This window comes from Trachemys scripta, chromosome 1 (assembly GCF_013100865.1).
Source record: "Trachemys scripta elegans isolate TJP31775 chromosome 1, CAS_Tse_1.0, whole genome shotgun sequence".
Taxonomy (NCBI): Eukaryota; Metazoa; Chordata; order Testudines; family Emydidae; genus Trachemys; species Trachemys scripta.
The window spans coordinates 40,773,944-40,801,427 of record NC_048298.1 but is presented as its reverse complement, the minus strand read 5'-3'; the positions used below and the strand labels follow the sequence as shown (position 1 = coordinate 40,801,427).

General features: G+C 43.2%; 3 protein-coding genes across 13 annotated transcripts in view; 1 reads left to right on the top strand and 2 right to left on the bottom strand.

Annotated features, from left to right (window-relative positions):
- Positions 1-9,065, bottom strand: part of IQUB (IQ motif and ubiquitin domain containing) — a 50,227-nt gene extending 41,162 nt beyond the window's left edge. Inside the window, exons 1-6 of one of the 3 annotated variants that reach the window (XM_034768039.1) lie at positions 8,922-9,065; positions 5,334-6,499; positions 4,507-4,641; positions 2,331-2,498; positions 2,044-2,219; positions 1,613-1,768 (exon numbers count right to left, since the gene is read on the bottom strand). In XM_034768039.1, the coding sequence (XP_034623930.1) occupies positions 1,613-1,768; positions 2,044-2,219; positions 2,331-2,498; positions 4,507-4,641; positions 5,334-6,495 (1,797 nt within the window). In that variant the 5' untranslated portion in view covers positions 6,496-6,499; positions 8,922-9,065. The remainder of the gene's footprint in view (positions 1-1,612; positions 1,769-2,043; positions 2,220-2,330; positions 2,499-4,506; positions 4,642-5,333; positions 6,500-8,921) is intronic. The other 2 variants (XM_034768058.1, XM_034768048.1) reach the window with 2 other exon arrangements.
- Positions 9,066-12,156: 3,091 nt separating this feature from the next.
- NDUFA5 (NADH:ubiquinone oxidoreductase subunit A5) lies at positions 12,157-25,934 on the bottom strand. 2 transcript variants are annotated; one of them, XM_034768157.1, is made up of 5 exons: positions 25,796-25,934; positions 24,947-24,991; positions 21,040-21,156; positions 20,199-20,264; positions 12,157-17,540 (listed from the first exon to the last, which is right to left on the bottom strand). In XM_034768157.1, exons 1-5 carry the CDS (start codon positions 25,814-25,816, stop codon positions 17,439-17,441), a joined length of 351 nt encoding a protein of 116 aa, XP_034624048.1. In that variant the 5' UTR covers positions 25,817-25,934; the 3' UTR covers positions 12,157-17,438. The 2 variants fall into 2 exon arrangements, with proteins under 2 accessions (XP_034624048.1, XP_034624056.1); XM_034768165.1 differs by lacking the exon at positions 25,796-25,934 and adding an exon at positions 25,465-25,488.
- ASB15 (ankyrin repeat and SOCS box containing 15) overlaps positions 25,932-27,484 on the top strand; it is a 60,530-nt gene continuing 58,977 nt past the window's right edge. For all 8 annotated transcript variants that reach the window (XR_004645442.1, XR_004645439.1, XR_004645443.1 and 5 more), the window contains exon 1: positions 25,932-26,011. Coding sequence is in view for 4 of the 8 variants with exons in the window: in XM_034768097.1 (XP_034623988.1) it covers positions 25,946-26,011 (66 nt within the window). In the remaining 4 variants the exon portion in view is untranslated. The remainder of the gene's footprint in view (positions 26,012-27,484) is intronic.

The window sequence follows — 27,484 nt, the reverse complement described above, 5'->3', positions numbered from 1 at the left end:
GCCAGTGGGAGCTGCGATCGGCCGAACCTGTGGCCACTGCAGGTAAACAAACCGTCCCGGCCCGCCAGCAGATTTCCCTGATGGGCCGCGTGCCAAAGATTGCCGATCCCTGGTCTAAGGAGACCCTTTAGTAGATCCGAGGAGACAAAAACCGGCAAATTGAAGCTGGCACCTGTGCACCTAAGGAAACATGCAGTCAGCCTGGGGAAGGGATTAGGGACATGGAGTTTGGCTCTAAATGTGATAGCTAGCTTGCGGATAGACGACAAGAACTTGCAGCACAAGGGGACCTGCAACTGGACTGAGAAGAACATGAATCCTAAGGAGACACTCAGCAGATTCCACTACATCATGTAATCCTACAGGACTGCTCACCCAGTTCAGCTTCCCCACAATGAATGAACTAAATTTATGGTAGAGTAGATAAATTGTAAGAGTTTTTCAGATACAATGCTGATCTTTTTGTTTGTTTTTAAAGGGTTGATTGTATGGCGTTTATCAGAAAACAGAAACAAAGACTAGAATTTTTTCTCTCTAGTAAATGCACTTGGATGAGAGGATATAGATATGCAGAATTCAAATATTTATTAACAAGATGATAAGTAAGTACATCCAGTAGAGATACATGTTCTAGAGAAGTTCAGATAACCAGCTTTCCACAGAATCTCAATTATATTAACAAAGAGCAAGATACAGCACTGTATATGCCAGCTTGCAAGTTTTAACAATATAATAAATTATGGGGCCAAAAATTCAGACCTAGCGTAAACAGACATAACACCATTGATTAAATGGAGTTACATGTGCTTTCACAAACACCAAAACTGGCTTGTAATATTATGGAAGAAATCTTCAAAAATGCCTACCTTCCAAGGGAAAACTGGAAAATGCAACTAAAATTAGCTGCATAATTCCATTTGCACATCCTTTAATAATTTCTGTAAGGGCTGTTAAAGACCATACTAAAACAAACTGCAGGTCTAAGGGGGCAGTCATGTATTCAGGGCCCAGTTCCGAAGATGCTCACCACTCTCATTGATCAAAATCACAATACTGCCTAGCTCATATATAACACTTTTCATCATTACAAAAAAAATCAGTGGGGAAATGGAGGCCCAGAACAAGGAAATAGCTCAGTAGCAGAGCCAGGAACTGAACCCAGATTTCCAAAGTTCCACTCCAGTGCTCCATCTTATTAGACCATGATGCCTCCATGGATCAACTTGTGGAGTCATGTATACTTATGCATACAATTTGCCTAACTAAAGAAACTTTATGAGAAAGCTATGAGGAAATGAAAACATGTTTAGACAAACTTCTATACATAGCAGTTGGGATGTCACTCATTCTCAGAGAGAAACCACAAAGTCTGCAGATCAAATTTCTCAAGATGTGCAGTAACTAATGATGATCTCAGTGTTGTTAAAATACAATGCTGATAACAGTGTAAATTAGCGGATACATGCTTTCTCCCTACCCCACTGGCAATCATAAGAATAAAGTTTTAAGATTAACAGGCATTTTTGCCATTCATCTTTAAACACATTCTTTGAACACTTATCCCGTCATATCTATAATGTGTTGCTTTACAGATAAATGGATAAGAACTTACTGCATCAAGTCTTTGTTTATGATATTCTTCTGCTGTAAGATATGTTCTTGGTTCTATTAGCTTGTCAGTCATGTTTGACACATAGAGGCCAATTTTAGTCATCTGTGTGGAGGTGGTATTTCTAGTCTGTTGGCGCTTATTTTTCTCCACAACGGTCTGGAACAAAAATATAGTTTATGTTAAAATATGACATCATAACAACCTATACTGAGGATTTTTGTATTTTTTTTCAATTAAAATGAAAGTCGGCTACTTAAAATCATGCAAGTTAATCTTAACAACTATTTGTTTTTAAGTTAAACTGCTTATTTTGATATTTATTTCCAATTTATGCTCAATTATTTCTCCAGTCAGCTTAATTTCTGACAACAATGTCAATATTCTATTCTGCTTAGCAGAAAAGGTTCTAAATGAGACTGTTAAAAGATTACCTGTGTCTCCCTGCAAAATACTTTAATTCCTTTGTCACGTCGTTTTTTGGGTACTGTTTGTGATCCTGCATTATGAAATTCCACACCTGTTACCCTATGCTTAAATCCTCCCAGAAATGGTTTACGATAGGTAGGTCTTTCAATCTCTACTGCTACATCTTGGAATGTGTCAGAATCTGTTCGGATATAACAATCATTAGATACAATTGTATACTATTCTGTAAGTAATCTGATTACAATTTGACACAAATATTAATATTAATGCATATTTGAAAAACACTGTTGACCTGTTTGCACTCTCACAGTTATGACATCAGGCATGTTGTAGTCCTGCTGCAATTTAATTGCTTTGATTGGGTACTGTTCTGGATCAAGAGAGAACATCTCAATCTGGATAGTGCCATGAGGCCTAACTCCAATATCCATTAGAGTCTCATTATCCTCAATTAGCCTCCCTAAAAGAAAAAAGAAAAAAATTAACAATATAAGGTGTTCTTCTCTAAAAAATGAGGATACAGTTAAGAATTTTCCTCAGGAAGAAATAAAAACTACAGATGATTTTAGTGAAACATATAAAAGAATAATCATGGTGTTTTGAGCCAGTTTGCCGCTGACTTTAGGGAAAATTTGTGGTACTTCTGCCCCAAAAGATGTCAGATGTAGCATTGTCACCATCACACAGAGAAAAAAATCATTCATATTCACTTTATAGAAAAAAAGGCACAGCAATTTATGTATTTCCTTATCTTATTTGTTAACATTAAGTACATCTAAAATTCTAGCTTTTACACTTAGTTACTCTTTGCCCTCCTTGAGGATTTAATGTATTAGTAAAAACTCTGCTGAATGGCTTTTAATACATTTTAGTTTTAATATGAAAACTAAAAATAAAATTTCTGGGTTACACAGAGCACCTCTATTCTAAAACATACTCAGAATGCCCTCACTCCAGTCCCCAGATAATTAAAATTTGGTGGCTAGATTCACCAGTTGGAAAGGTAAAAGCAGACAGAATTCCATGGGACTTAAGCACTTTGGAATATTTTACTCATAAGCAATAAATTTTCAAGTTTCTTGAGACTTTGGCTGCCCAACTTAAGACACTTTACCGGCTATGTGCTCAGCACTTTCTGAAAGGTGTCTCCAGTTGGGCAGCCAACAACTGGGACACACAAACTAACTAGTCACTTTTGAAAATCTTGGACATAGTATTTTCTATTTAATATTTCTATTTACAAACTTGCTAATGTGTGTGCAGAATTGCTGTGTGTGCACAATAAACAAACTGGCCAGAAAGCTGAAATACACTGGATATTCTGCTGCAGACCTCTGGTTTAAACACTAACTCAGATTAAAATTAATGGCAGATTGTATCAATGTATTTGAAATGGTTCATATTTCTTTAATGGAAAGATGTTACTAAAATACATGAAGTTGAGCCCTGGGTCTGTTAGAGAGTCTCCATTGGTTTTGACAAGGTGTTTTAATGCCACTGTAACAGGTTTGAAAAGCTTAGCCTGCCAATTCCATTGTTGCCCAGCATGGAGCCTCTCTGTGCCACTTTTTGGTCATCTCTGCTCCTGCAGATCCTCCACGAAAAAAGAAAAGAAAAGAAAAGAAAACTGACTCAAGCAGCAAGTTTTGAGAAACAGATGCCAGGAAAACCATCTACTCTGTGTCATTGCCACAAAGGAAAAAATTAAGAATAGTAATTTTCCAGAGCAGCCTCTACCACTTGGATCTTACTCATTTTCTAGTTCTCGTAACCACAAAACACCAACTGTTTCCTTTCCAGTCCTACCTAGCGCTCTGCTACTAAATCAGACATGCTCTAAGATTTCACTTACTCTAAGTTTTCTGAAGTAGAAAAAGTCTGGAACTTTCCAAGTTTGTTCTCAACCCTGAGGTAATATTTTTGTGAAATGTTTAAGGAAAATAACTAGGGTATAATAATAAAAACATGTTTTCACCATTAGAAAAATATTAAGATTTTGTTTGGTTCACCAACAAAAAATGTTTGAAGTGTGGTTCTCCTGTGAGGAGCTGATGTAAAAATGCAACTTCTTATTCAACTGACCTGTTCCCAGTGTATTCAGAGATATATCTACTGACTGAAATAAATGTTTACTGCTTTTTGTCATGCAGAGACAAAACACTTGAGTGAGTGTGAGCTGAATCCTATTCCTTCAGGGGTAAAATCATTCTTGGGGTAATTCTACTGATTTCAATGATCTGACACCAGGTCTGTTAAATTACTATATGCCAGAAATATATTTCTACTAAGAGTACAAAATAAGGTCCTGATCCTACAATTGAAGCCACATGATCAGACTCCTTTACTCACGTGGAGCCCCACAGAAGTCTGCCTTTGATGATCCAATTGCAGGATCGGGGCCTAACTATTTATTATTTTTAACAGGGCTGAAGAACAAAGGAAGTTTTTAATATATCCGTAATACGTACCTTGAAACCCGACCTGTAAGACATCTTTTGGTACTTTTAGCTGTGATGCAAAGCATTGCTTGAGCTTCCCTACAGTTTGGTCAATGTTAAAAGCCATTGTGATCCTCTGGATATCAGGAACCAACATGATTTTAACTGAGGAAAATAAACAGAGATGCCAATTCCTGCTACATTAATTAGAAGGATTATAAATATCCTTTTATTTAGATTGAAAAACTGCATCTCAGCTCTTGCAATATGCATAAGGCACTTTTCTCTCCTCCATTCACATATGCTTCATGTGCATAACAGTATAAATTTTATATCTATATATTAGAAATACATTTATATTATAAATGTTATATTTAAAATGATTTACACCAAAATTACAAAAAACAAATCAGAATGTAAATCATAACAATGGCAGCACTACTGTGTGACCTCGCATGCCAGTATGACAGAACTGCTCAGTTTATTTTGTGGTTCTCAATGAAGAGAACAGGTACTACACTTGATCTTAGCTCATAGAGAAACAGGGATCAATATATAGAACACTTTTCATTTATTCTACACTTCGCTACCAGGTTAGGAGTAAAGTATTACTTTAATCGGTTTATTTGGTGTTCCAGCAGGTGGATATGGTGGAACACAATTTTTATTAATATAATATGGTTTAAAGTTGATTTTTACACCAAAAATACCAAATATTGGCTGGAGTCCATGTTGCCTCAATAAGGTGATGAGAAAAAGCCAAGAAACTGTTGGCAAGTTGTGAATAAATATGGTAATACAGCTTTTGTAAAAAGATGGCAGTAACAACCAATTTTTACGTGCGGCAAACTTTATACCTGTTGCTGTAGCATTTGTCATCACTTCTGGCAATGACCTCTCAGATTCCAAAGCCTCCAGTTGCATTGTACCTAAGTTGTATATTTCAGCTGCTAACAACTTAGCAAATGTTTCTGTAGTAATTTGAGAAATTTCTTCAGTTATTTCAGTTAATGGAGCAGTTGGCTCAGATACACCTTGTTCACCTTTTTCAAGCAATTCTTCTTGATTACCCACTGCAAGATCATTTTCCTGTTCAAGAGCTGGTTCCTGTCCTTCTATGCTTTTCTGCTCTTGTTCTTCAAGAGCCGGTTCCTGCCCATGAGGCTCTGGAGCGGGTTCCTGCTCCGGTTCCTGCCCGTGAGCCTCTGGAGCTGGCTCCTGCTCCGGTTCCTGCCCATGAGCCTCTGGAGCTGGCTCCTGCTCCGGTTCCTGCCCGCGAGCCTCTGGAGCTGGCTCCTGCTCCAGTTCCTGCCCATGAGGCTCTGGAGCGGGTTCCTGCTCCGGTTCCTGCCCATGAGGCTCTGGAGCGGGTTCCTGCTCCGGTTCCTGCCCGCGAGCCTCTGGAGCTGGCTCCTGCTCCGGTTCCTGCCCATGAGGCTCTGGAGCGGGTTCCTGCTCTGGTTCCTGCCCGCGAGCCTCTGGAGCTGGCTCCTGCTCCGGTTCCTGCCCGCGAGCCTCTGGAGCTGGCTCCTGCTCCGGTTCCTGCCCATGAGGCTCTGGAGCGGGTTCCTGCTCCGGTTCCTGCCCGCGAGCCTCTGGAGCTGGCTCCTGCTCCGGTTCCTGCCCACGAGCCTCTGGAGCTGGCTCCTGCTCCGGTTCCTGCCCATGAGGCTCTGGAGCGGGTTCCTGCTCCGGTTCCTGCCCATGAGGCTCTGGAGCGGGTTCCTGCTCTGGTTCCTGCCCGCGAGCCTCTGGAGCTGGCTCCTGCTCCGGTTCCTGCCCGCGAGCCTCTGGAGCTGGCTCCTGCTCCTTCTGTAGTCCATCCTCATTTGATTGTGATGCATCTGTCCTTGCTTTCAGAAGGACCGACGCCTCTGCAGTGCTATTGTGATCAGTCTCTATATCGTCTTCTGCTTGTGGCTTTGTGTGGGTGTGTTCTATCATTTGCTTTTCAGTGTCTGATGCTTCAGTTTTATCTACTTCACTGTCCCTATCCACCACCTCCTCTGGATCAGCCATTTTCCTGAAATGTAAGATTACCTATTTTTAAGCTTGCTGCATGAATAAGCATAATAATTCACAAACTTTTTTTATTTATTTTAGAATTGCATAGTGCCTATCCCCAAGCATATGGATACTTTAAATCACCAAACACACTTAACCATGTCTATCACTATACTGCCCATTTAATGGTGGCTTGGATCTTTGGATCATAAAGAAAAGCATTACCAAACCTTGCAACAGTGGGCTCAAGACCTTCCCAATCGTTTTCACTAACCGTAGGTAAGGCTACGAGTCTGTCACGGATTCCATGACTTTCTGTGACCTCCGTGACTTCTGCAGTGGCTGGTGCTGGCTCAGAGGTTGCCTGAGCCAGGCAGCCCCTGGGCCAGCAGCAGCAGTTTGGGTGTGTGGGAAGGGGTTAGGGGCAGAGGGTGCGGGGGGCGCTTACCTCAGGGTGGCCCTGCAGCTCATAGGTGGTGGAGGTGGCGGAGGGGGAAGGCTCTGCGCTGCGTGCTGTCTGCAGGCCCTGCCCCTGCAGCTCCTATTGGCTGAGGTTCCCGGCCAATGGGAGCTGCGGCAGCTGGCGTTTGTGCCCCTCCGCCGTCTAGGAGCTGCAGGGACGCAGAGCCGGCTAGGGAGCCCCTGCCAGCCCTGCCAACCCTCCCCTCCCAACACCAGCACGGGTCCCGGGCCATGTGCCGTGGCCCAGCTCCCCCTTCCCCAGCACTAGCAGGGGTCCTTGGCCATGCGCCACAGCCTGGCCCTCCCCCGCTGCAGGGTCCCGGGCCACCTCCCCCAGCACCCACAGACCTCCCCCCCCCCAGCACCTCCCATCCAAGTTTTAGTCACAGGTATTTTTAATAAAATTCATGGACAGGTCACTGCCTAAACATAAGAGCCAGAGCGGGGCCATGATGCTGCTTCCGGGAGTCGTGTGGACCGGCCCCTGATCCTGATCCTGCTCCCCGGCTGGAGTGCCGGAGCGGGGCAAGCCCCAGACCCCACTCCCCAGCGGGAGTTCAAGGGCCGTCTTAAAACGGCTGGCGGGCTGGATTCAGTCCGCAGGCCGTAGTTTGCCCACCCTTGATCTAGACCATTCCTGACAGGTATTTGTCTAACCTGCTATTAAAAATCTCCAAAGAGGGAGATTCCACAGCCTCCCTAGGCAATTTATTTCAGTGCTTAACCACCCTGACAGTTAGAAAGTTTTTCCTAATGTCCAACCTAAACTTCCCTTGCTGCAATTTAAGCCCATTGCTTCTTGTCCTATCCTCAGAGATTAAGAACAATTCTTCTCCCTACTCCCTGTAACAACCTTTAATGTACTTGAAAACTGTTATCATATCTCCTCTCAGTCTTCTCTTTTCCAGACTAAACAAACCCCGTTTTTTCAATCTTCCCTTGCGGGTCATGTTTTCAAGACTTTTAATCATTTTTGTTGCTCTTTCTCCAATTTGTCCACATCTTTCCTGAAATGTGGCACCCAAAACTGGACACAACACTCCAGTTGAGGCCTAATCAACACGGAGTAGAGTGTAGCCTAGCCATTAGTTGGTAAAATCCCCCCCGGGTACAATTAAGACCTCACAGAGCAAATTTCACTAGAGATGGTAGCTGCTTATAATTTCCTTCTCTGATACTCAACCCACGATGTGGGTCAAGTGAACCTGAATCCAGTCTATTTTCATAGCAAAATATGTAGAAAACACCTTATGGTAAGAGAGACAATGTAACTAATGCAAGCTGGAGTCACCCTTTTGAAGAGTGTTCAGTCAGTAAGACCTTGCTAATGGGCCTAAGGCAAAGGAACATCTCTTTTGCATCTGTTATGTGCACAGCTCAGGAACATTCTCTGTGCTACAGCGGAAGGAGCTCAGAGTGACTTTCCCACCAGCTGTGCTCTCGCCTCGCTATCAGCCTCAGTGGATCTGTAGGGGTGTGCCGGGCTCCTGATGACAGTGACATGCTACCTTGATGCTTGATGGGCAGTCACTGTACCAAGCTCATGTACAGGATGCCAATGCACCATCGTATTGCCTCTGCACCTCTCCCTTGCCATCATGCAGTTGAGATTGCTCTACCAAGCCCCGAACATGGTTTTATTCAGGCATTGGGACTGCGGGTTGTGACCCCAGTACACTGTCCTGAGCCAGCAGCTGATGAAGTACTGCCCCAGAATGCACCGCAGCCCCCGAAGCCCACAGAGCCCATTCTACTAATACAGGTACAGCCATTAGACTCTAACTCCCTGCATGCACTGCGCCGCTCCGCCTCCTTAGCCCCTACCGCGGGAGCGCCGCATGGCATGCTGGGAGCTGTAGGCGCCGGCCTCCCCTTTTTGTACGCGTAGCGCTTCCCGCAGCGGCTCCGCTCCTCTATGCCGGCGCCGCATGATTCCCTCACTCGGGACTGGGTCATACCCCGAGTCGAGGCCCCTTTACCTCAGCCCCAAAGCTTCAGGGCCGCTTCCCGGACAAACCACCTCTCTCCCCCAGCCGTCTCGAGCGCCGGTCGGTTGTCGTTGTATCCATGGCAACCTCGAACTCCACACGTTCTCGCGAGATCTAGGGTGGAGGGGAAGGAAATGAGAGTTGGGGGGCCGCGCAGGCTGAGGCTAAGTGAGAGCGGGTGGAGCGCGGAGCCGAGCCGAACCGGCTCCCCGGGCTGGATCCGGTTTGACACCAGCTCGCGCTACTCTGGGGGCTGCTGCGTCTGACACGAAGGCCTCTAGCTGGTATGATCGCTCCAGTCCAGACTCTGCATCAGCATCTCTTGACTAACACAAAGGGGAGAACACGGGCCTGCAAAAGGCTGGGCCTCGCTCTGGAGCCCAGCGAGCCTCTCGCTAATTACAGTGCTGGTTACCTGCACTGAACCGTGAGCCAGGTGGGTGCTCTGTGAGCAGCCTTCGTGATTAGTTACGCAGTTTAGATTCAAGTGGCGGGCCTGCCTTTGAAGAACATGTAGAGATGCAAGTGCGCACCTCGTTTGCCTGAGCTGTAATCATCCCTGCGTGCAAAACCCATAATTGTGCACGCACATTTTTGAAAATGCGACCTTTCATCAGATGTCACTTCATCGTTATACACAGAACCTGCTCTGACGCTTATCAAACACATAAATGCATTATCTGAATAAGCCCACAAATAGTGTATGTAACCTAAATGACACATATTACATTAAATTAAAAATATTAATATGTGCACACAGTGTTCAGCTGCCACAAGGTAGTGGCAGTTGACGTGTTGGCAGTGCTGCAGCTTAAACATTTTACAGCTAATGCAGAACTGACCCTTAATGAGCTTCCACTTGTTACTAACAATATCCTGAGTAAGTATTCTGGTTATTTTGACTAGTGTGCAAATTACAGTGCAAAGACAGACTTGTTGACATTATGTGAATATTTTGATCTATTAATTTAAAGTCTTTTAAATTAACACTTTTTAAAGGAATGGCGATACCCCTCATTCATCACAAACCTTCACCACCAACCCAACTACCATTTGACTTTCTGCTGTGTCTTACTACTACTACTTACCTTAGCACTGTACATGTTCAAACTGCTGTGCAAACATTCACTTGCCTCTAAAGCAGTGGTTCTCAACTTGCAGTCCAATCAGCACATAGCTACAGCCCATGAGACATCTTCAGGGCCATACAGGTAATATTGGATGCAGCCCACAATGGTAAATAGGTTAAGAACCACTGCTCTAAAGAGTAGTCATTGAGGCCTAGTGCAAGAATTTAGAGCGTTGTGGTTTCATGGCAGACCAGGTTTTCCCCACTGACCTGGTGAATCAGTCGTGCCTGACTGTTCATAGCTCTGTCCTCTCCTGGAGGTCAGAAAAATTGAAGCCAACAGTGGAAAAATGAAGTTATCTTCATTCCAAATCTATTTCCATCATTCCTTTCCTGTTTGCTATTTTCAGCAACCCTACTACCTTTCCTGTTCCACAAGATCAAGCACTATCACTTTGGTCTTCACTTCTCAAACTGAGTCACTAAATTATATTTTTCTCCTCTCCATTTCCATCACTAAACCCTTTTATCATTTCACACCTCATTTCTCTATCAAGATTATTATAACAGTATCTCAGTGCTTCCCAAAGAGTGAATAACCATATTCAAAATAGGTCAGCTATATAATGTTCTCCCCATTTCCCCCACACCAGCCTGGGCTATTTTCCCCATCATCCTCATGTATTACTCTTCTCTCTTACCTTCTCTCACACAGTCCTTCTTGCCTTTGCCTCCGTTGATTCATTCTTTCTTGCTACTATTAGTTGTGCAACCCTAAGCTGAGGTATGAATTTTACACTTCCTTCCAAATGTCATTCTAATTTCCTTCAGCCATGTATTCCAAAGCCGGGGCCCTTTCCAGAACATCCTGAATTTTACCCTTGAGGATAACAATTTCATAGGTCTGGAGGAATGAAGCTGAGAGGTCACTGTCACAAAGTCTCTGAGACACCCGGGGCCACTTTCTATGGAGGGCCTTGCAGAATGGGACAGACTTTGAAACTGATTGTTTATTGTGTAAGGAACAGTGACTGGAGTACTGAGGTGATGTGCTATCAGTGGCTGGTGTCGGTGATCAGGAAGGCTGCTGCATTCTGGTGTAAAGGGTTTGTTTTTAAATGCTGCATGTTCATAATAAGGAAAAATGAGTTGCACTAATCGAACCTGGAGATCAAGAAGACATGGCTCATGAAATAATTCAACAGGAGGGTGTATAGCCTTTGTGTTAATTTCATGCAGATGTTTTAAATTAAAAAAAATAGGAGGGGGTGTTTTTGCAGCTATAGTTATTTAAGCATCCAACAGGTTTCAGTGGTAGCTGTGTTAGTCTGTATCAGCAAAAAAAACGAGGAGTCCTTATGGCACCTTAGAGACTAACAAATTTATTTAGGCATAAGCTTTCATGGGCTAGAACCCACTTCATCAGATATATGAAGTAAAAAATACAGAAGTAGGTATAAATACATGAAAGGATGGGGGATTTATCAAGTGTTAGGTCTCTAAGGAGATAAATCAATTAACAGCAGAATTCCAAGGGAGAAAAGTTTTGAAGTGGTAAGAGAGTGTAACCTCCCTTGGTATCCTGCAGATAGTATGCCATAGCCGTATGGTATCAGATACCATAGACAGATTTATAGGTATGAATATGGGCCTTCTCGTCAGTGGAAATATGGAGATATCCCAACAGCTGTCTCCATTCCAAGACCTGGCCTGAAACCTGACTAGAGGTCAGGATATTGACAGTGGACGGGTACAAACTCATTCTCTCTAGTGACTCTCTCGCTCTCTCCCCCCTTGACCTCTCAACCTTAAACACAGCTATAAAAATCATCCACTTTCCTACCACAATGACCATAGCCAGTTTGTCTGAATTCCTTCATAGGCTTCTTCAGCATCAAATTCAGTCCCATAGTTCTCACCTTCAAAACCCTACAGAAACTTAGTTCCCATCTGTCTCATCATGTTTGGCTCCCTGATGTCTAAATGACAGGCTTAACAAATCTTTCGTTTCCTTCTCCCACTCTTGTCCACTGTTTCTCCTACCCCACCACCCCCAAAATGTTTTATATGAGGCTGCAAGCTCTTTAGGACAGGGAAACAGTCGTTCACTTGTATATACATAAACTAGCAGTATGTTTTGTAGACAGCACTCAATTGTTTTTTTTTTTTTTTTTAAATGCACAAACCTTGGAGAGTTCCTGCAGTCACCAACAACAACTAGGTCCCATGCAGAGCATAGCTACTCCCAACAGATGAGGTATTAGCAATGGAGACCTCACTCACACTTGCCATTACATGGCAATATGTACAGTGTGTGGTCTAATAAGCTCTGAACTCTTGCATTAAGTCCCATCCTACACAAAACTGAGATTTTCTAATGAAAGTCAATATGTAAATTCAAAGTGTTTTAAAAAGGTGAGGTTTCTTAACTTTAAAATTTGCTCTGAGTTGCCATACTGTACATCAGATAATTATAACATGTTTTCTTTTATCATATATTGTCCCATTAATCATGCTGGAAATCAAGTGGTAACAGATTAATTATTTTGGCACTCTTTAAAATATGCTCTGCTAGCACATTTGTCTTAGAATGAATTACTTTTAATTTATAGATGTACAATATTACATCTGACAAATTAACTCTTCTCCGTAAAATGTATGTGTACTTTGCTGGTTACTGCCGTGATTTGGATTTAAATACCAAATATATACATTTATCTTACTGAGTTAGTGTGTAAAGTAAAAAAAATTGCTACACTTCCCTGTTCTGCAAGGATGCATTTTTTGCTGGCTAGCATAAAGAGTGAAATGAAAATGGACACTATTTTAAAAAAATAGCACACACCAATTCGTCTTAGAGCTCTAATTCATTACTTGTTCCCACTTTACTACTAGCAACTGGTATTTAATGTTGAATCCACAACATAAAATCAGTTAAATTTTCAATCTTATCATGCAGAGCACATATGATTTACTTGCTGTTTTCTGAGGCTTGGTCTACCACCATAACCACATCAGTAAAGGTGGGGGATGGGGGGAACCCACACCCAGCCAACATAACTATGCCAACCTAGCTGCATCTACATTGAGCATTGTCAATGGAAAAATGCTTCTGTGGACATATCTAACTTCATTCAGGGAGGTGGCATTCCTACACCAACAGAAAACATGCGCTGATGGAAGGAATTAATGTCAACAGTACAGCTAGCACAATCTCCATAGTGTAGCTACAGCCCGAGATAATTAAACCCACTTGCAATTATTTTCATTATCAGGGTTTAATATAGGAACAAGCCATAACTGTTTCTCAACTTTTAGTAACAGTTTAGAAAGCAGGAAAACCTGTATTAGCGAATTGTAGGATTGTCTTCACTAAAGTGTTAAAAAAAACCCCACTAATTAATTTATTCCCAGCTAACTCGAGGTAGTTAACATATTTGTACAGGCTAGTCTAGACACTCCCCCAATTGTTAGTTCCAGAGTGATTTCCAAAATTTTAGAAGTATACAATTTTTATCAAAAACTAGAAATTGTAGCCTGGAACAATTAGGGAGTGAACAGACTAACCTTTACAAATGTGGGTGAGGTAATTTTTTATTGGACCAGCTTCTGTTGGTGGAAGACATGCTTTTAAGCTCCTTCAGAAGCTCTATGAAGTTCAAAAGCTTGTCTCTTCCACCAACAGAAATTGGTCCAATAGCTGATATTACCTCACCGCCTTGTGTCATGTCCTAGGACTAACACAGCTAACTTTACAATATGTGTTAGCAACCGTGAGGTAATTTGCCAGTTAACTAAAGTCAAAAACACTGCAGACACACCTTGTGTACGTGAAGAAGGGAGAAAGGACTAAAAGATAGTTTTGAAGACTACAACACATACTTTTACTTAACTACTACATCCCTTTCCTTGTTTTCAGCAGAGTTGGTGCAAGATTTTTTCCTTGTGTTTCAGTTGCTACTGCACTTTGGAGACATGATAAGAGCAAAGTGTTGTTTTCTTATGTGTATGGGAAAACTACTAAATGCAATATGAAAATTCATACTAATTTGCATATCTTCATCTCACATCAGCTCAGTACCCATTATCTAAAACCATTTATTTTAATTCCTCTTTCATCATCTGACATTGCTCACTCTCATTCAACTTATAATCATTTGGCATGTGTCATCTGACAAAATTGCTTTTACCTAACTGCAGTCCTCATGTGGAATGCCATCTAGTGGCTTTGTCTTGGAAGATACTAGCCCTTACCATTTAATAAAAAAAAAAAAAAAAAAATACTGCAAATAAACAATTCCAGCTAAGCTATGGAACTCATTAAAAATTGGAGGGGGGGGGTCTATTAAAAACCTCTTATTAACATAACCAAAAGATACTTTAACTTGGCGATAATCTTTTAAAATGAATATTTTAGAACTTCACTATTCAAAATGTAAACATTCAGATATTTACAAAATATAAACTAGCAATTTTGTCCTGAAAACATCAACTGGTCAGCTACTGTAACAGCTCTGTCTATTCAATTCAGTATAAATATAATTTTAGAAATATTTAGAAATTCTACAAATTTAGTAAATTAATAAAATATATATTTTGTTGTGTATTACAATACTTTCCCAAATACATGCTTGGTGCTGTAAAAGTAAGAATACACCCCCCATCCCAAAGAATATGCACTCTAAAAAGATATGTCAAATATTTAAAAATATACAAGCAAAACAAAGTGGGATGATACTACTACAAGTCTAGTTAGTTTCTTTGCCTGTATACTCTCCGCAACCATCTTCTCCTTACCATTTCTCCAGTATCCTAAATGTATATAACTTTAAGCTTGCTCTTGCCTGTATATTAGGTATTTGGATATCATTAGCTCCTTGTAACAAAAAAAAGCATAGGTTAAATCAAAGTACTTAAACGTGAAAATTCATAAGGAAAAGTCCACCACTATGAACAATGTATGACATTAAACTCCTAAAAGTTGAGTCCATAGCCAACCATTAATACATCATGAATATCCAAAATATATATTTACAATTAACTCTTGAATATCAAATCCAGTTACAGTACGGAACGGTTGAACAGTTTTGTCACTGAAAATACCACTCAGTAGCTGAAGCCCTATTTTCCTTTGTTTCCCCGCAGGTTTATAGGTCAAAACACTTATGGTATATGTACACAGGTTTGATTCCAATCAAGTCAAATCCTGCCCGAAGTGTGAATAGTTATTCTTTAGTCTCAAAGATACAGACTTAGACTCTTACATTGTATGCTTTTCATTTAAAAGTTGTTGAAATTTTGTATGGAAAAGGTGTTTTACATCTCATGTTGAAAATGCATATAAAAAGCATTGGGCAACACAAAATAAACGGTTCTCTTTCAGCCACAGCCTGGAATCTCAACATTCTGGAGTGCTTATTTTTGTCTGAGTATCAACTCAAAGCAGGGTCCCAATCAATGTCAATATACCAGTATAATCTAATAATTTGCTTAAAATATTTCATGTACTATTTCACATATGCAGTTGGCTACTCCTTACCTGAAAATACTTGTACTGAAAATATTAGTGCATATGTGTACTAACTAGCCATGTAGACAATCCCTTACTTTAGCTTTCAAGTCTAATAGCATTTATACATAATCAATTTTCATAGCAGGGATTCCAACCGTTTGTAATAATACTCTTCTAAACATAGCAGTGCTAAAACTTCTCAGTTTATGTATTCTTTTTAAATGGGAATAAAACAAATAGCCTTTCCAAAACAAGGGTGGGGAGTGGTGCATTTGGGAAGAACAGTTCAATCAAGTGGGCTTAGCAAAATGAAACATGCATACGGTGTACAGAGTTCTAGCTTTGCCATATCCTAAGCTGAAAATGCCTCTATCACTGACTTTCTTTGGGCTTGTTAATTATCCCCCGCAAGAGGTCAACTGCCTTGGTATATACAATTAACGTGAAATAAGTTCCACGTAACTACCCAACATTTTGTGATTTTAGTTGTAGTCTTTGCTTACGTTATCCAAAATTTGAAAAGTTTTAATTGGTCCCCCAGTTTTCCTGTATGCCAGTCCTATCCCTTCAACATTCACATTTTAGAAAGCCTGTGGATCGGAATTGGGCACAGATTTCAAGTATTCACCAATATTCATATAGCAGTAAGAACAATCCTTTAATGTATTTAATTGCACAGTGCATCCTGCTTCCTAACTTCATGGTATCTGCACGATGAACTGCCAATTAGAGTTCTCCTGCAACATTATCCAAGTCCCTAAATGCAACAGTTTTTAGTTAAGGAAATAGCCTCTCCGATACTAGCTGTTTTATATATGATTGTACTGGCAGTCTGTTAATCTAAATCTTTAATGCTCACTGTGAGTTCTTCTGTATGTATGTGTATGCATTGTTAGCTCACGTACTGTTCCTCAGAGGCTATATGCCACGTGCAAACTTGAAAGCATTACTTGGATCATGGTACTGAAAGAATGAATAAAAATAGCCTCAGCTTTGATCCCTGTGATTTCTAACTGTTATGCTTTTCAGTGTTGAACTCTACAGGTTTATTAAGCACATTGACATATTTTCTTCACAAATGGTCTTAATCTATTTCCATTTAAGTAAATAGGAAAACAGTCTGGCCCAAACTATCAATTATGAATGTCAAGTTCTTTTATCTGAAGGCTATATGCCAGTTCACAACCAACACAGCATTAGCTGAGTTATAGATGCATTTGTATACTCTTAGGATTATCTTCAGTGATTCTCAAATCCTTAAAAATTACCAGCACACTATCAAACAAAATTCACACGTGGAAGGGTAGTGGAACTTTAATGGAGGCAAAAATTACTAAACGTAGTTATATAATTTTGGTTGCAGACTTGTTTTTTATTATTTGCTTTTTCCCCCAGAGTGACTTCCAAAACTTTACAAATGTACCAATTTAATCAAAAGTATCAAACTGACACACAGTCTTATCTGTATTTATCTCACCATGGCTGATCATCAAGCGTGTGTGTAAAAGGCAGTTCACCCTTTCCTCTTCTTGCCTTAGCCAGTTCAGTGTAGCCACAATCCAGAGTCAGACATGAAAATTGCTTCCATGCTGATAAAATGTCAAGAAGTGGATCAGACAAGAAAAGAAGGATAATTACACAGAAGAAAGTTTCTGTTTCTACTAAAATATATTGTTAAATCAGCAAGCCAGGAAAGAAAATAATCAGATTGCTCAATAGCTTAACTAAGTTTTAGTAAAGCATTTTTGCAAGAAAGTCAGACTGGACCTTTACATCCTGCTAAATGTAAATAGATATTGAGGCAAAACAAATCATATACAAAAGCTATTTTCTTTAATTTAAAGACAAACAATTTTCAGTAACATGATACTAATATTTAATTGTGTTTTTTTCGATTCTCAAGTAGTTACAGACATAACGCTGACTATTATATTGGCCATCGCCATTGGTCAGTAGGAGGTTCTTCAACTAAAGGCTCCCATGGTTTCCACTGTGCCATTTTTCTTGCCAGAGAGAGCTCACTTTCAGCCTGTTGATAAAAATATACAAGAGATTTTTAATTTTAATTATATTCTGAGATATTGATCTAAGTCTGACTAATCTATAATTGGAGAACATATTTTATGAATTTACAAGCTCTTCGGATACCAAAGTTCCATCTAGAGTGCTTTGCAAGCAATTCAGTCATTGGGCCAATGGATCACAAAGCAAAGCCATAAAATCTATTCTCATCTCCGAACAGTCAATGAAGCCCACTGTAATTATGATAGAGTTCAAATTTACAGGAGTAAGTAGAATGGCACTGCAGGTAAATGAAGAAAACGCAGAAATTTTCATTTTTACCTACCCTATAGCTAGGGCCATACCAAATTCATGGTCCATTTTAGTCAATTTCACAATCATAGGATTTTAAAAATTGTAAATTTCATTATTTCAACTATTTAAATCTGAAATTTCACGGTGTTTCAATTGTAGGGGTCCTGACCCAGAAAGGAGTTATGGGGGAGTCACAAGGTTATTGCAGAGGGGTTGCGGTACTGTTACCCTTACTACTGCCTTCAGAGCTGGGCGGCCAGAGAGCAGCGCCTGCTGGCCAGGAGCCCAGCTCTGAAGACAGAGCCGCTGCCACTAACAGTGCAGAAGTAAGGATAGCATGGTATGGTATTGCCACTCTTACTACTGCGCTGCTATGGCGGGGCACTGTCTTCAGAGCTGGGTGCCCGGCCAACAGCCACCACCCTCTGGCTGCCCAGCTCTGAAGGCAGAATAGACATAAGGGTGGCAATACTGTGACACCCCTCCCCCCCAAATAATCTTGACAGCCCCCCTCCCCCCCACACACACACACAACCTTTTTTGGGTCAGGACCCCAGTTTGAGAAACGCTGGTCTCCCCGTGAAATCCGTATAGTATAGGGGGAAAGCGCACAAGACTACCAGATTTCATGGTCCGTGACGCGTTTTCCATGGCCGTGAATTTGGTAGGGCCCTACCTATAGCTACAGTCATGTCATGAGTAGTATGTTCTTACAAGAGTTATCTATTTGTGACATAACCTCTACTTTAAAAAGAAATTTGCAGATTAATAATTTGATTAGTTGAACATGAGTGAGAAAAAAACTGAATAAGAACAGAATAGCAGCAACCCAACTTATCTTAAAGGCAAGCAGAAAATGTAAATTCTTGTGTATTGCAGTAATTCCTAGGGGGCTCCAAGATACTAGGTGCTATACAAACATAACAAAAAGATTCCTCTGCCCTGAAGAATTTACAATCAATTTGTAAAAGGAGATTAATCAGATGTTGAATTAAGGCCGATTTATAACTAAATTAAAACAAATTGTAGAATTATGTTATATAACCCCAAATAGCATGAATACGATCATTCATTACAAACATACTTTACCCTGCCAACCCAAGATCAGATTACTCAACACCCACTCCAAGTGACACTGCAGCATATTGGTTCCCAAACTGAATGTCAGGTTGCCTAAAAGAAGTTCAAGGGCAGAAATGCTCTTAGCTCCATGTAGCCACCAGATCAACTCAATCCACATCTGTGGGGGGGGGGGGGGGACAATTTACAGAGAAACTCCAGGCTCCAAGGGCTGCTCTGTCACCTTTCCTGTCTGACTGGCACCCATAAGAGAGGGCACTAGCAAAGATTCCATACTCCCAACCCCACTGCAAAAGGGCTTCCTAACTGAAGAGCAAAGAATGACCGACACCTCTTTTTAAACCACCCACCTGCCTGTCTTCCTTCCCTCCCACATCATGGTCATGCAGTCTGAGAACGTAACAAGCAGGAAAAGTTGTTCAAGCAGTACACTTCTCCTCTTTGGCCCACAGGAGTACTTGAGCACTAACATTGTTCCTCTAAGCCAAGCATCAATCCCTCTTAGGGTTCGTATATGGGTAGGATAGATACTCCTGGGGAAATTCTGTGCCACTGCGCATGCAGAATGTGTGCAGAAATTAACACAGAGTGCTGAATTTCCTTTTTTCCCCCCCACCACAGAAATGGACTGCAGAACTGTTGCAAGTAGACGACACTGCTGGGGTAGGGAGGGAGGAGGAGCTGGAAGGTTCTTGGCAGCTGCAGTTACCAGCATGCCCTGAAGGAAGGAGGTGGCGTGCAAGAAACTCCACATAAGCCCAGGACCCAACATCAGGCTGTTTCTCCCTCTGGCTCCCTGGGCTCTGGGGATTAGGTTGTGCGGGTGTCTAGGTTGGGGGGCCCCCACAGTTGGGCTCTGGAGGGGAAGGGATGCAAGTTTCTGGGCTAGGGGGGCCCACAGTAGGGCTCGGGGGGGAGGGGGGGTTGTGTGAGGGTATCTGGGTGGGAGGGAGCTCTGCAGCTGGGCTCTGGGGGTTTCTGGGCTGGGGGGCACCCCACAGCTGGGCTCTGGGGAAGGAGGGAGCACAAGTATCTGGGCTGGGCGAGAGCCATGGCTGGGCTCGGGGGGGGGGGGGGGGGGGGAGGAGAAACAGGGTTTTCTTTAACTCTGTACTCCTGGGGGAATTTGTGTGTGTCTATATTGTTACAGCTTCAAAAAGGCATGCTGCTATTATATATTTAATACACTCTTAATGCTTGTCATTTCTCTTTTCACAGAAGAGCAAAGAAAGCACTCGTATCTAGTTGTTGCCCGTCAGCAAAGTCATTTTTAAACAGTATCCAACTTTACCTGCATTATCACTTCTTCTATCTGACCACTTTTCATTTTGTCTTCTAGTTTTTGCACATTAGGTTCCTGTGAATTCAGATACAATAAAATGTTTAGTTTTATTTTAAAATATCAAGTACAGAACTCAAAGACAGAACTTAAAATAGATCACATGGTGTTCAATTCTTCCTAAATGTAACCACTCAAATGAGTTAGCTTCAAGGTAATCTATTTTACACTGCAGGAATACATGATTCCTGTACTGTTCTTTCCTGCTATAAGCAATGTCTCATTAAAATATAAAGAGAAATACCCCCAAAAAAGTTATTTTATTGGGATTCAGATGTACAGAGAAGCAAAAATAGCATTCTGCTGTACCACAGATTGTGGACAGAAAGTGTGATCATAGCTTTCTGGAGAAATAAGATACTCATCCTTTCAACAAGTCACTGTAGTCAAACAAAAGCAAGAATGCAATGAGCTATTTGACCCTGCCCAATAGAAAAGTGATTTTTTCAAAAATGCTGAATGGCAAGAAAGAGCTAAAATAATGCATTTGGTAAAAGAGTGAATGAGTGTAAATAAAATACCCAGAAGTCTGCTATTCTGCAAATCTTCAGATAACTACTTTCTATTTCTATTTTTAGCAGAAATCAGTGATCAGACACCATTGCTATTTTCTAGTTAAATACACAAAGGAGTAGTAGTTTATGTAATCAGAAAGAGTATGTGACCTTGATCATCTCTCTGAAACAGATAACTTCTATATGTTCTCTGAAAATAAACTGAGATTTTGAGAATACTATAGTCTTTGCTGTACAAACTTTGCATATAAAATATTTACAAGTAGTGCTATACTTACTGTTTTTACCATGTTAAACCGCTCATTTACAATCTGTTCAGTGTATTTCCTATATGCTGCATCTTTGGGGATGTCCTGCAGAGCAGTGAGAATTTTTGTATACAGTATCCTCAGGTGCTGAAATGATTGGAAGACATGTGGAAGTGTGTAAATAATAAATGACTGTTAAATATTTAAATAATCAACAAGCCCACAAAATAAAATATAGAGAACTACAGCATTCAAATTCACACTGGCTATACCAATAAAGTCGCTGGGTCTGAGTGCAGAATTCTGACCTGGGTTTGGGCCATGATGTGTTTCAATTCGGGGTTCCAGTTTGGAATCATCTGTAGAGTATAAAACTACCTTGCTAATCTTCTTGACTACTTTCCTCATGAACTGTGCTGTGAATGTTTTAATCTGTTCTCAAGATCTGGCCCTTAATCTATCTCAGAGATGTTAATCGGCACAAAGCCTTAAAGAAAAAAAGCAAATAATCAAAACCAAAGATATAGCCACCTTCCTCCCCCCTCCCGAATCCATTAAAAAGGGCACCTATTACCGGTGCCGACATTAGGATGATTTCATTTACATTCATCTGTAGAAAAGTCTGTGGATTTGAATAAACACCCTCAGCATGTTTTTAAGAAACTTCAGGGATTAGTTAAAAATTCACAGCAGCTGGGAAACAGATGAGATCAGGCTGTAGTAGGAGAAGGTGGATAGTGGAACCAATAGAATAAATTCTGAGCGGAAGGAATAGGAGTGGGAAACTGGAGGTAAGGGCAAGGAGCAGGAGCAGAATTATACAGACAACAGCAGGAGAAAAGAGAAGGAAAATAGCCTGTTAAGATCAAGGGGTTAATTGCAGCCCTAAATTTACTGTCATAAAAGTTGTAAGACAGCCCTGGAGATATGGCTCTTTATAAGAGTTTTATACTCCTGTTAATTCTTTCCAAGCAACAGTAGCAGTGACACTGGCATGATCTCGCCCTAGTGGGATTATTGTGTAGTCTGAATATTTCAATGTTTCAGAGAGAGATATGGGATTGCTGTGATATTAAACAATCTAAGAGTCCTTTCAAATGCATTAGTGGAAAATCTTATGTCCTGGATCAGTGGCCCCCAAACTTTTACCTTGCACGCCCTCTTTCCCCTACCTGCCCTCCCCCCCGCAGCCAGGAGTGGGGCCGATGCTCTGGGAGAGGGGGGAAGCAGACAGGATAAGGGAGCCAAGGCTGGGGGCAGCCGAGGCCGCGTGGGCAGACTGGGGGGCCTGGGCAGGACCAGGAGCGGAGCTTGCAGCTGGGGGCCAGGAAGAGCTGAGTGTTGCTATCTCCCCCCCAACCCATGGGGCTGGTCCAGGCCACTGCATCCCCCCGGGGGGTGCATCCCACACATTGGGAACCTCTATCCTAGATGAACTAGGAAGCTACTTCCTTAGGAGTGCCAGTGAGAATTATCAAGAGATTTATTCTTTGTATTACAGTGATGCCTACGAGCTCGTGTCTTGGCTGGTAAGGAACTCAGTCATGCATGGACATGTGACTTGCCCAGGTGACTCCAAAACTCCATCTTGAAGCTGGACTTTGCATGGGAGAGGGGAGGGGTCTCCACCCACAAAAAGAAAGTCTATTTAAGCCCATGGGAGAACCCTCCATTTTTCCTTCAGCTGGCTAATGAGAGAGCCTCTCCACCCCCCAGTATACTTGGAAGAAACTGGAACAAAGGGCAGTGACTGCAAGGGGAGTGAGTGATTGCTGGACCCAGGCTAAAAGGAGATTAGTTTGCAAAAGGGAGCATTCTGGAACTGGTGAGGATCTTAGCTGTATTCAGTTTGATTAGACATAGATTTGCGTGTTTTATTTTATTTTGCTTGGTGACTTACTTTGTTCTGTCTGTTACTACTTGGAACCACTTAAATCCTACTTTCTGTATTTAATAAAAAAAGCTTGTGTCTTGAGCCAAGGTCCCACTGCACTAGGCACTATACAAACCTAACAAAATATGGGTCCCTGCTCCAAAGAGTTTACAATCTAGACCGGGGTCAGCAATGTATGGCACGTGTGCCAAAGACGGGAGCCGATTTTTAATGGCAGGCTGCAGCGTGCCATTAAAAATCCTGCCCAGCCCACTCTTCTCCGCTCTCCCCCGCCCCCCGGCGGGTGCAGGGGGCAAAAGCTTGGTCCTGCCGGTTCCCCTGCATCTTCCTGCAGTGTGCTGGGATCCTGCCCCTCCTCCTCCTCCTCTCCCTCCCTCCCTGCAGGCTGATCAGCTGATGGCCCTTGCAAGGGAGGGGATGGAGGAGGAGCAGAGTCAGTGTACTCTCTGCTCCCCACGGAGGCAGAGAAGAAGCGGGGACAGGGCCTTGGCGAAGGGGGGGTGGAAGTGGGGCATATCCCCTCCAGCCCCCTGCCGTGAGCACCCCACAGCCCCAGCCCTCTGCCCTGACCCCACCTCACATACACCCAGCCCTTGGTCCCGAGTCCTGCAGCCCCGCACACCTGCCAGGCCCCTGCCCTGAGCCCTGTATCCCCCTCTCTCACACACACACACCCCCCTCCATGACTCCAGTCCTGACTCTGACACCCCCACACATACCCAGGCCCCCCACACTCCATGCCCTGACACCTGCAACCCCCTCACATGCCCCCAGCCCTGACTCTTGCACCCCCCACCTCCCCACCCCCACCCTGAGCACTAAACAGGAGCTCCTGCACACACACCCCACATTCCCACCTGCACCCCTCACACCAAATGGGAGCTGCCCAGGTAAGCGCTCCACACCCAAACCTCCTGCCCCAACCCTGAGCCCCCTCCCTCATTCCAGCTCCCGGCCAGACCCTGCACCCCAACCCGCAGCCTACTCCTTCACCCCCAGCCCTGTGCTCAGTGCACTCCCACCCTCAGCTCAGTGCAGAGAGAGAGAGAGAGGAAGAGAATGGGCCAGAACCAGGGAGAAGGTAGGTACCAATTGTATGTGGGCAGGGCCGGGACCCCAGGCCGGCAGCAGGCTGAGCGGGTCCAGCAGCCGGGATCCCTGCTGGCAGGAGCCGGCCGATAGAACCCCTGAGCAGCAGCGGACTGAGCCGCTCAGCCCACTGCCGGTCTGGGGTTCTGGCTGCCGGCCCCTTGCCAGCCAGGGTCCCGGCCGCAGGCCCCGCTCAGCCCGCTGCCGGCGTAAGATCAACATTTTAATTTAATTTTAAATGAAGCTTCTTAAACATTTCGAAAACCTTGTTTATTTTACAATACAACAATAGTTTAGTTATATAATATATAGACTTAGAAGAGACTTTCTAAAAAACACATTAAAATGTATGACCGTCACGTGAAACCTTAAATTAAAGCGAATAAATGAAAGGTTGCCGACCCCTGATCTAGACACCGCTCCTGCCCCGTAGATCAGGTATTAAATTTTACAGAAACGTTAGTATGGGGCTGCAGAATCTATTATTTGATCTGGGAAAATCTGCATGCAGAATAATAATTAACTTTACAAGCCACCAAACCTAAATAGTTGCACTCCATCATACAAGTTACACTGTTCTTGTCACCATTTTAGGGCTCTACAGAGAAAAATAATTACTACTTCATGTTTGCTCAGAAAAAAGCCTTACTGTAAGTGATTTTAGAAATTAATTGTTTCTAAGAAGCAACTACTAAGTCAAATTTTTATATTTATAGAACAAAAAACATCTGCAGAAGAACTGCCTTTTTTAGTTTTAAAAGTAAACCTTTCCAGACCGTATCCAATATTCTCCATCAAACTGAACGTTTTGGAGCTAGTCAAGTTTTGGATTTCAGATAACTGTGCTCCCTGTAGGATCGTAAGATACTTAAAATATACACAAGTCAAGCAAAACAAGTGAATACTCTGATTTGCAGTCTGTCAATTAGATATTAAAATATACTTGAAACATACCTCGTGAGGAGTCTCAGATACAGCTATTCCCATGAGCCCAGTGGTCTGCACAAACAGAACACATTTAGTAAGCCAATTTATTTATTTCAAGTCTTGCTATAACACACACTATTGACTCATAACGTCAGCTGAACTGAAGCATATATTGGGAATTACAACATTTGGAGTTAAGGGTCAGAAAAAAAAAAATCACACAAATCCAGAGGGCTGGGGGCAAAGAGCCTCCATTTCCCTTTACTTAGGGCTTGCTTCACTTGCAGCATTGCAGCTGCACTTCTCCCATCCGCATACTTAATCCACCTCTCCAAGAGGCCGTAGCTATGTCGATGGGAGAAGCTCGCCTGCCCACATAGCGCTGTCTACATAAGGGGTTAGGTCAGTATAACTAAGTCACTCAAAATCCACACCCCTAGCAACATCATTACCCCGCTATAGAGCCGTAGCGCAGACCGGGCCGCAGCCAGCACAGCGACGGGTGCACGACAAACACGCCGAGAAGGGGCGGGGGGGCAGCTCACGTTAAGCAGTCGGTAGAATTAACGCGTTTTTTCCCGATTCCATTCGGGCTATTGCTCGGCTCGGCTCCCAAAGCAAAGCGAGCGGCCAGCACCCGCGGGGCTCTCCGCGGCAGGGGTTGTCCCTGCGAAGGGCCCTTATCAGCGCTGGCTGCTCGGCGTGTCCCGGGGAGCCTTGGCTGCTCTCTGAAGCGGAGGGGGGAGTTTTACCAGGCCCACCACCATCAGTCCCCGCCAGGCTGCCCTGCCCTGCCCTTCCCCAGGGAGCCAGTGGCCCGAGGCCAGCAGCCCCGGGCGTGGCGGTGAAGGAGAAGCCCCTGACCCCGGCCCTCACCTTCTTCAGCGCCCCGGCCATGGCTGCGGACAAGCGGCACAGCACCTATTCCAACTGCCTAGGACGGAGCAAAAACGCGCATGCGCCTGGTAATCTCAGCGAGGCTTTGGCTGTTGGTTAGAGGACAAGCCGGTGGAAGATGAAGGCCGCATGCGCCTAGCCGCGCCTGAGAGCGAGGCTGGGGGAGTTCTGTGGCTGAGTGCGCGTGCGTATGCGGTAAGGTAATCGCAGGGGCGGGCGCGGGAATGGAGGATTGGAGAGCATGAGGAATGCGCATGCTCTCAGCGCAAGCGAATCGGTAGCAAAATGAGCATGCGCTACCTGAGCTCAGCGGGCGAGCCCATGAGCGGCTTGTACAGCGCTGCGCCTGTGTCTGGCGCCCTCTGGCGGATGGAGGGGGAGTCACAGCGGCAGGAGGGCTGACCTCCCGCCCACGAAATTACACTATCAAGGTGTCATGAAGCGAGAATGGGGCCTGCTGGGGGCTCTGGAGTGAGCCAGCTTCTGCCAGCCCCGGACGCTCCGTGTGATGGGGAATCATGGCCCCCAGCCCCTCGACACGCTGCGTAACGGGGGGTCTCATCCCCCAGCACCACGAACACGCCCTTAGCCCCCTGAACACACTGCAGGAGAGGGGATCTCCACTTGCACCCATCTCCGGAGTGCCAGTTACACTGACAATCTCAGAGAGTAAAGTGATTATGTGGTTCTGTAAGCGGTCAGTCCTCTGTCTCCCTGCCACCAGTCACTGGGGACCTACTGAAGTACATCTAGGCCTGTATTTCCAGGGCTGTCAGCGGTCGACGCTCAGTGGACGGCTCTTCCCTTGGGCTGTCCATAATTTATGTAACACATTTTTGGTGATTTTCAAGACCCACCCTTTGTAACAGTGAAAGAAACATGGAAAATTAAGTATCCCCTCCCCCCGCCATCCCCAATGCAATACATAATTTTTGGTGAACAACAGAACTGCCTTCCAAGCTTTCTCTGTTGTGATGACTGAATATATGGAGCCAATTCTTGGTCTCAATGAAGTCAATGAGCGTTTTTCCACTGACTTCAGTGAGATCCAAGCCTAGCTCTTAGGACCTGATCCAAAGGCCTTTGCAACCAGTGGGTGGTTTTCTTTTACCTAGATCAGGGCCTTCAGGGTGGTAGGGATGTGTGTTTATGGCAGGTGCATTCTCTGTGCAGGATAGGACATTAATAACAATTTATGTCTCTGAAAAGTGTTTTATATGTTTTTTGGAAGCACATAGTGACTCCTACAGTTTGATAGTTATATTAGCTAATGAATCAAAGCATTATTTACATATATTTGGAATACATCAAAATACACTGCTGAGAACATGGAAAAGAATTGTTTAAGATTTGCAGTCCAGAATGATACTGCAGGTGTCCCTGCAGCAATTATTTTGATGTAAATAGTGTTGGTAACAAGTTCAAATCAGTTATTCTGGATTAGATGCCACTATAAACTTGGTTACTAAGGACAGACAAAGAAAAAACAACTAACTTTGCTTCCTCACTTAACTAACTCACTACTCACTTCATCCATTCATTATGCTTCACTCTATTTTTCATAGTATATCTGAATATAATTTTGCAGTGCTGCCCAACTACATGAAAGATAGCTGGCCTAGCTTCTACATGGGAGATGTTTAGTTTACGAAACTTCAATGGGAAAAA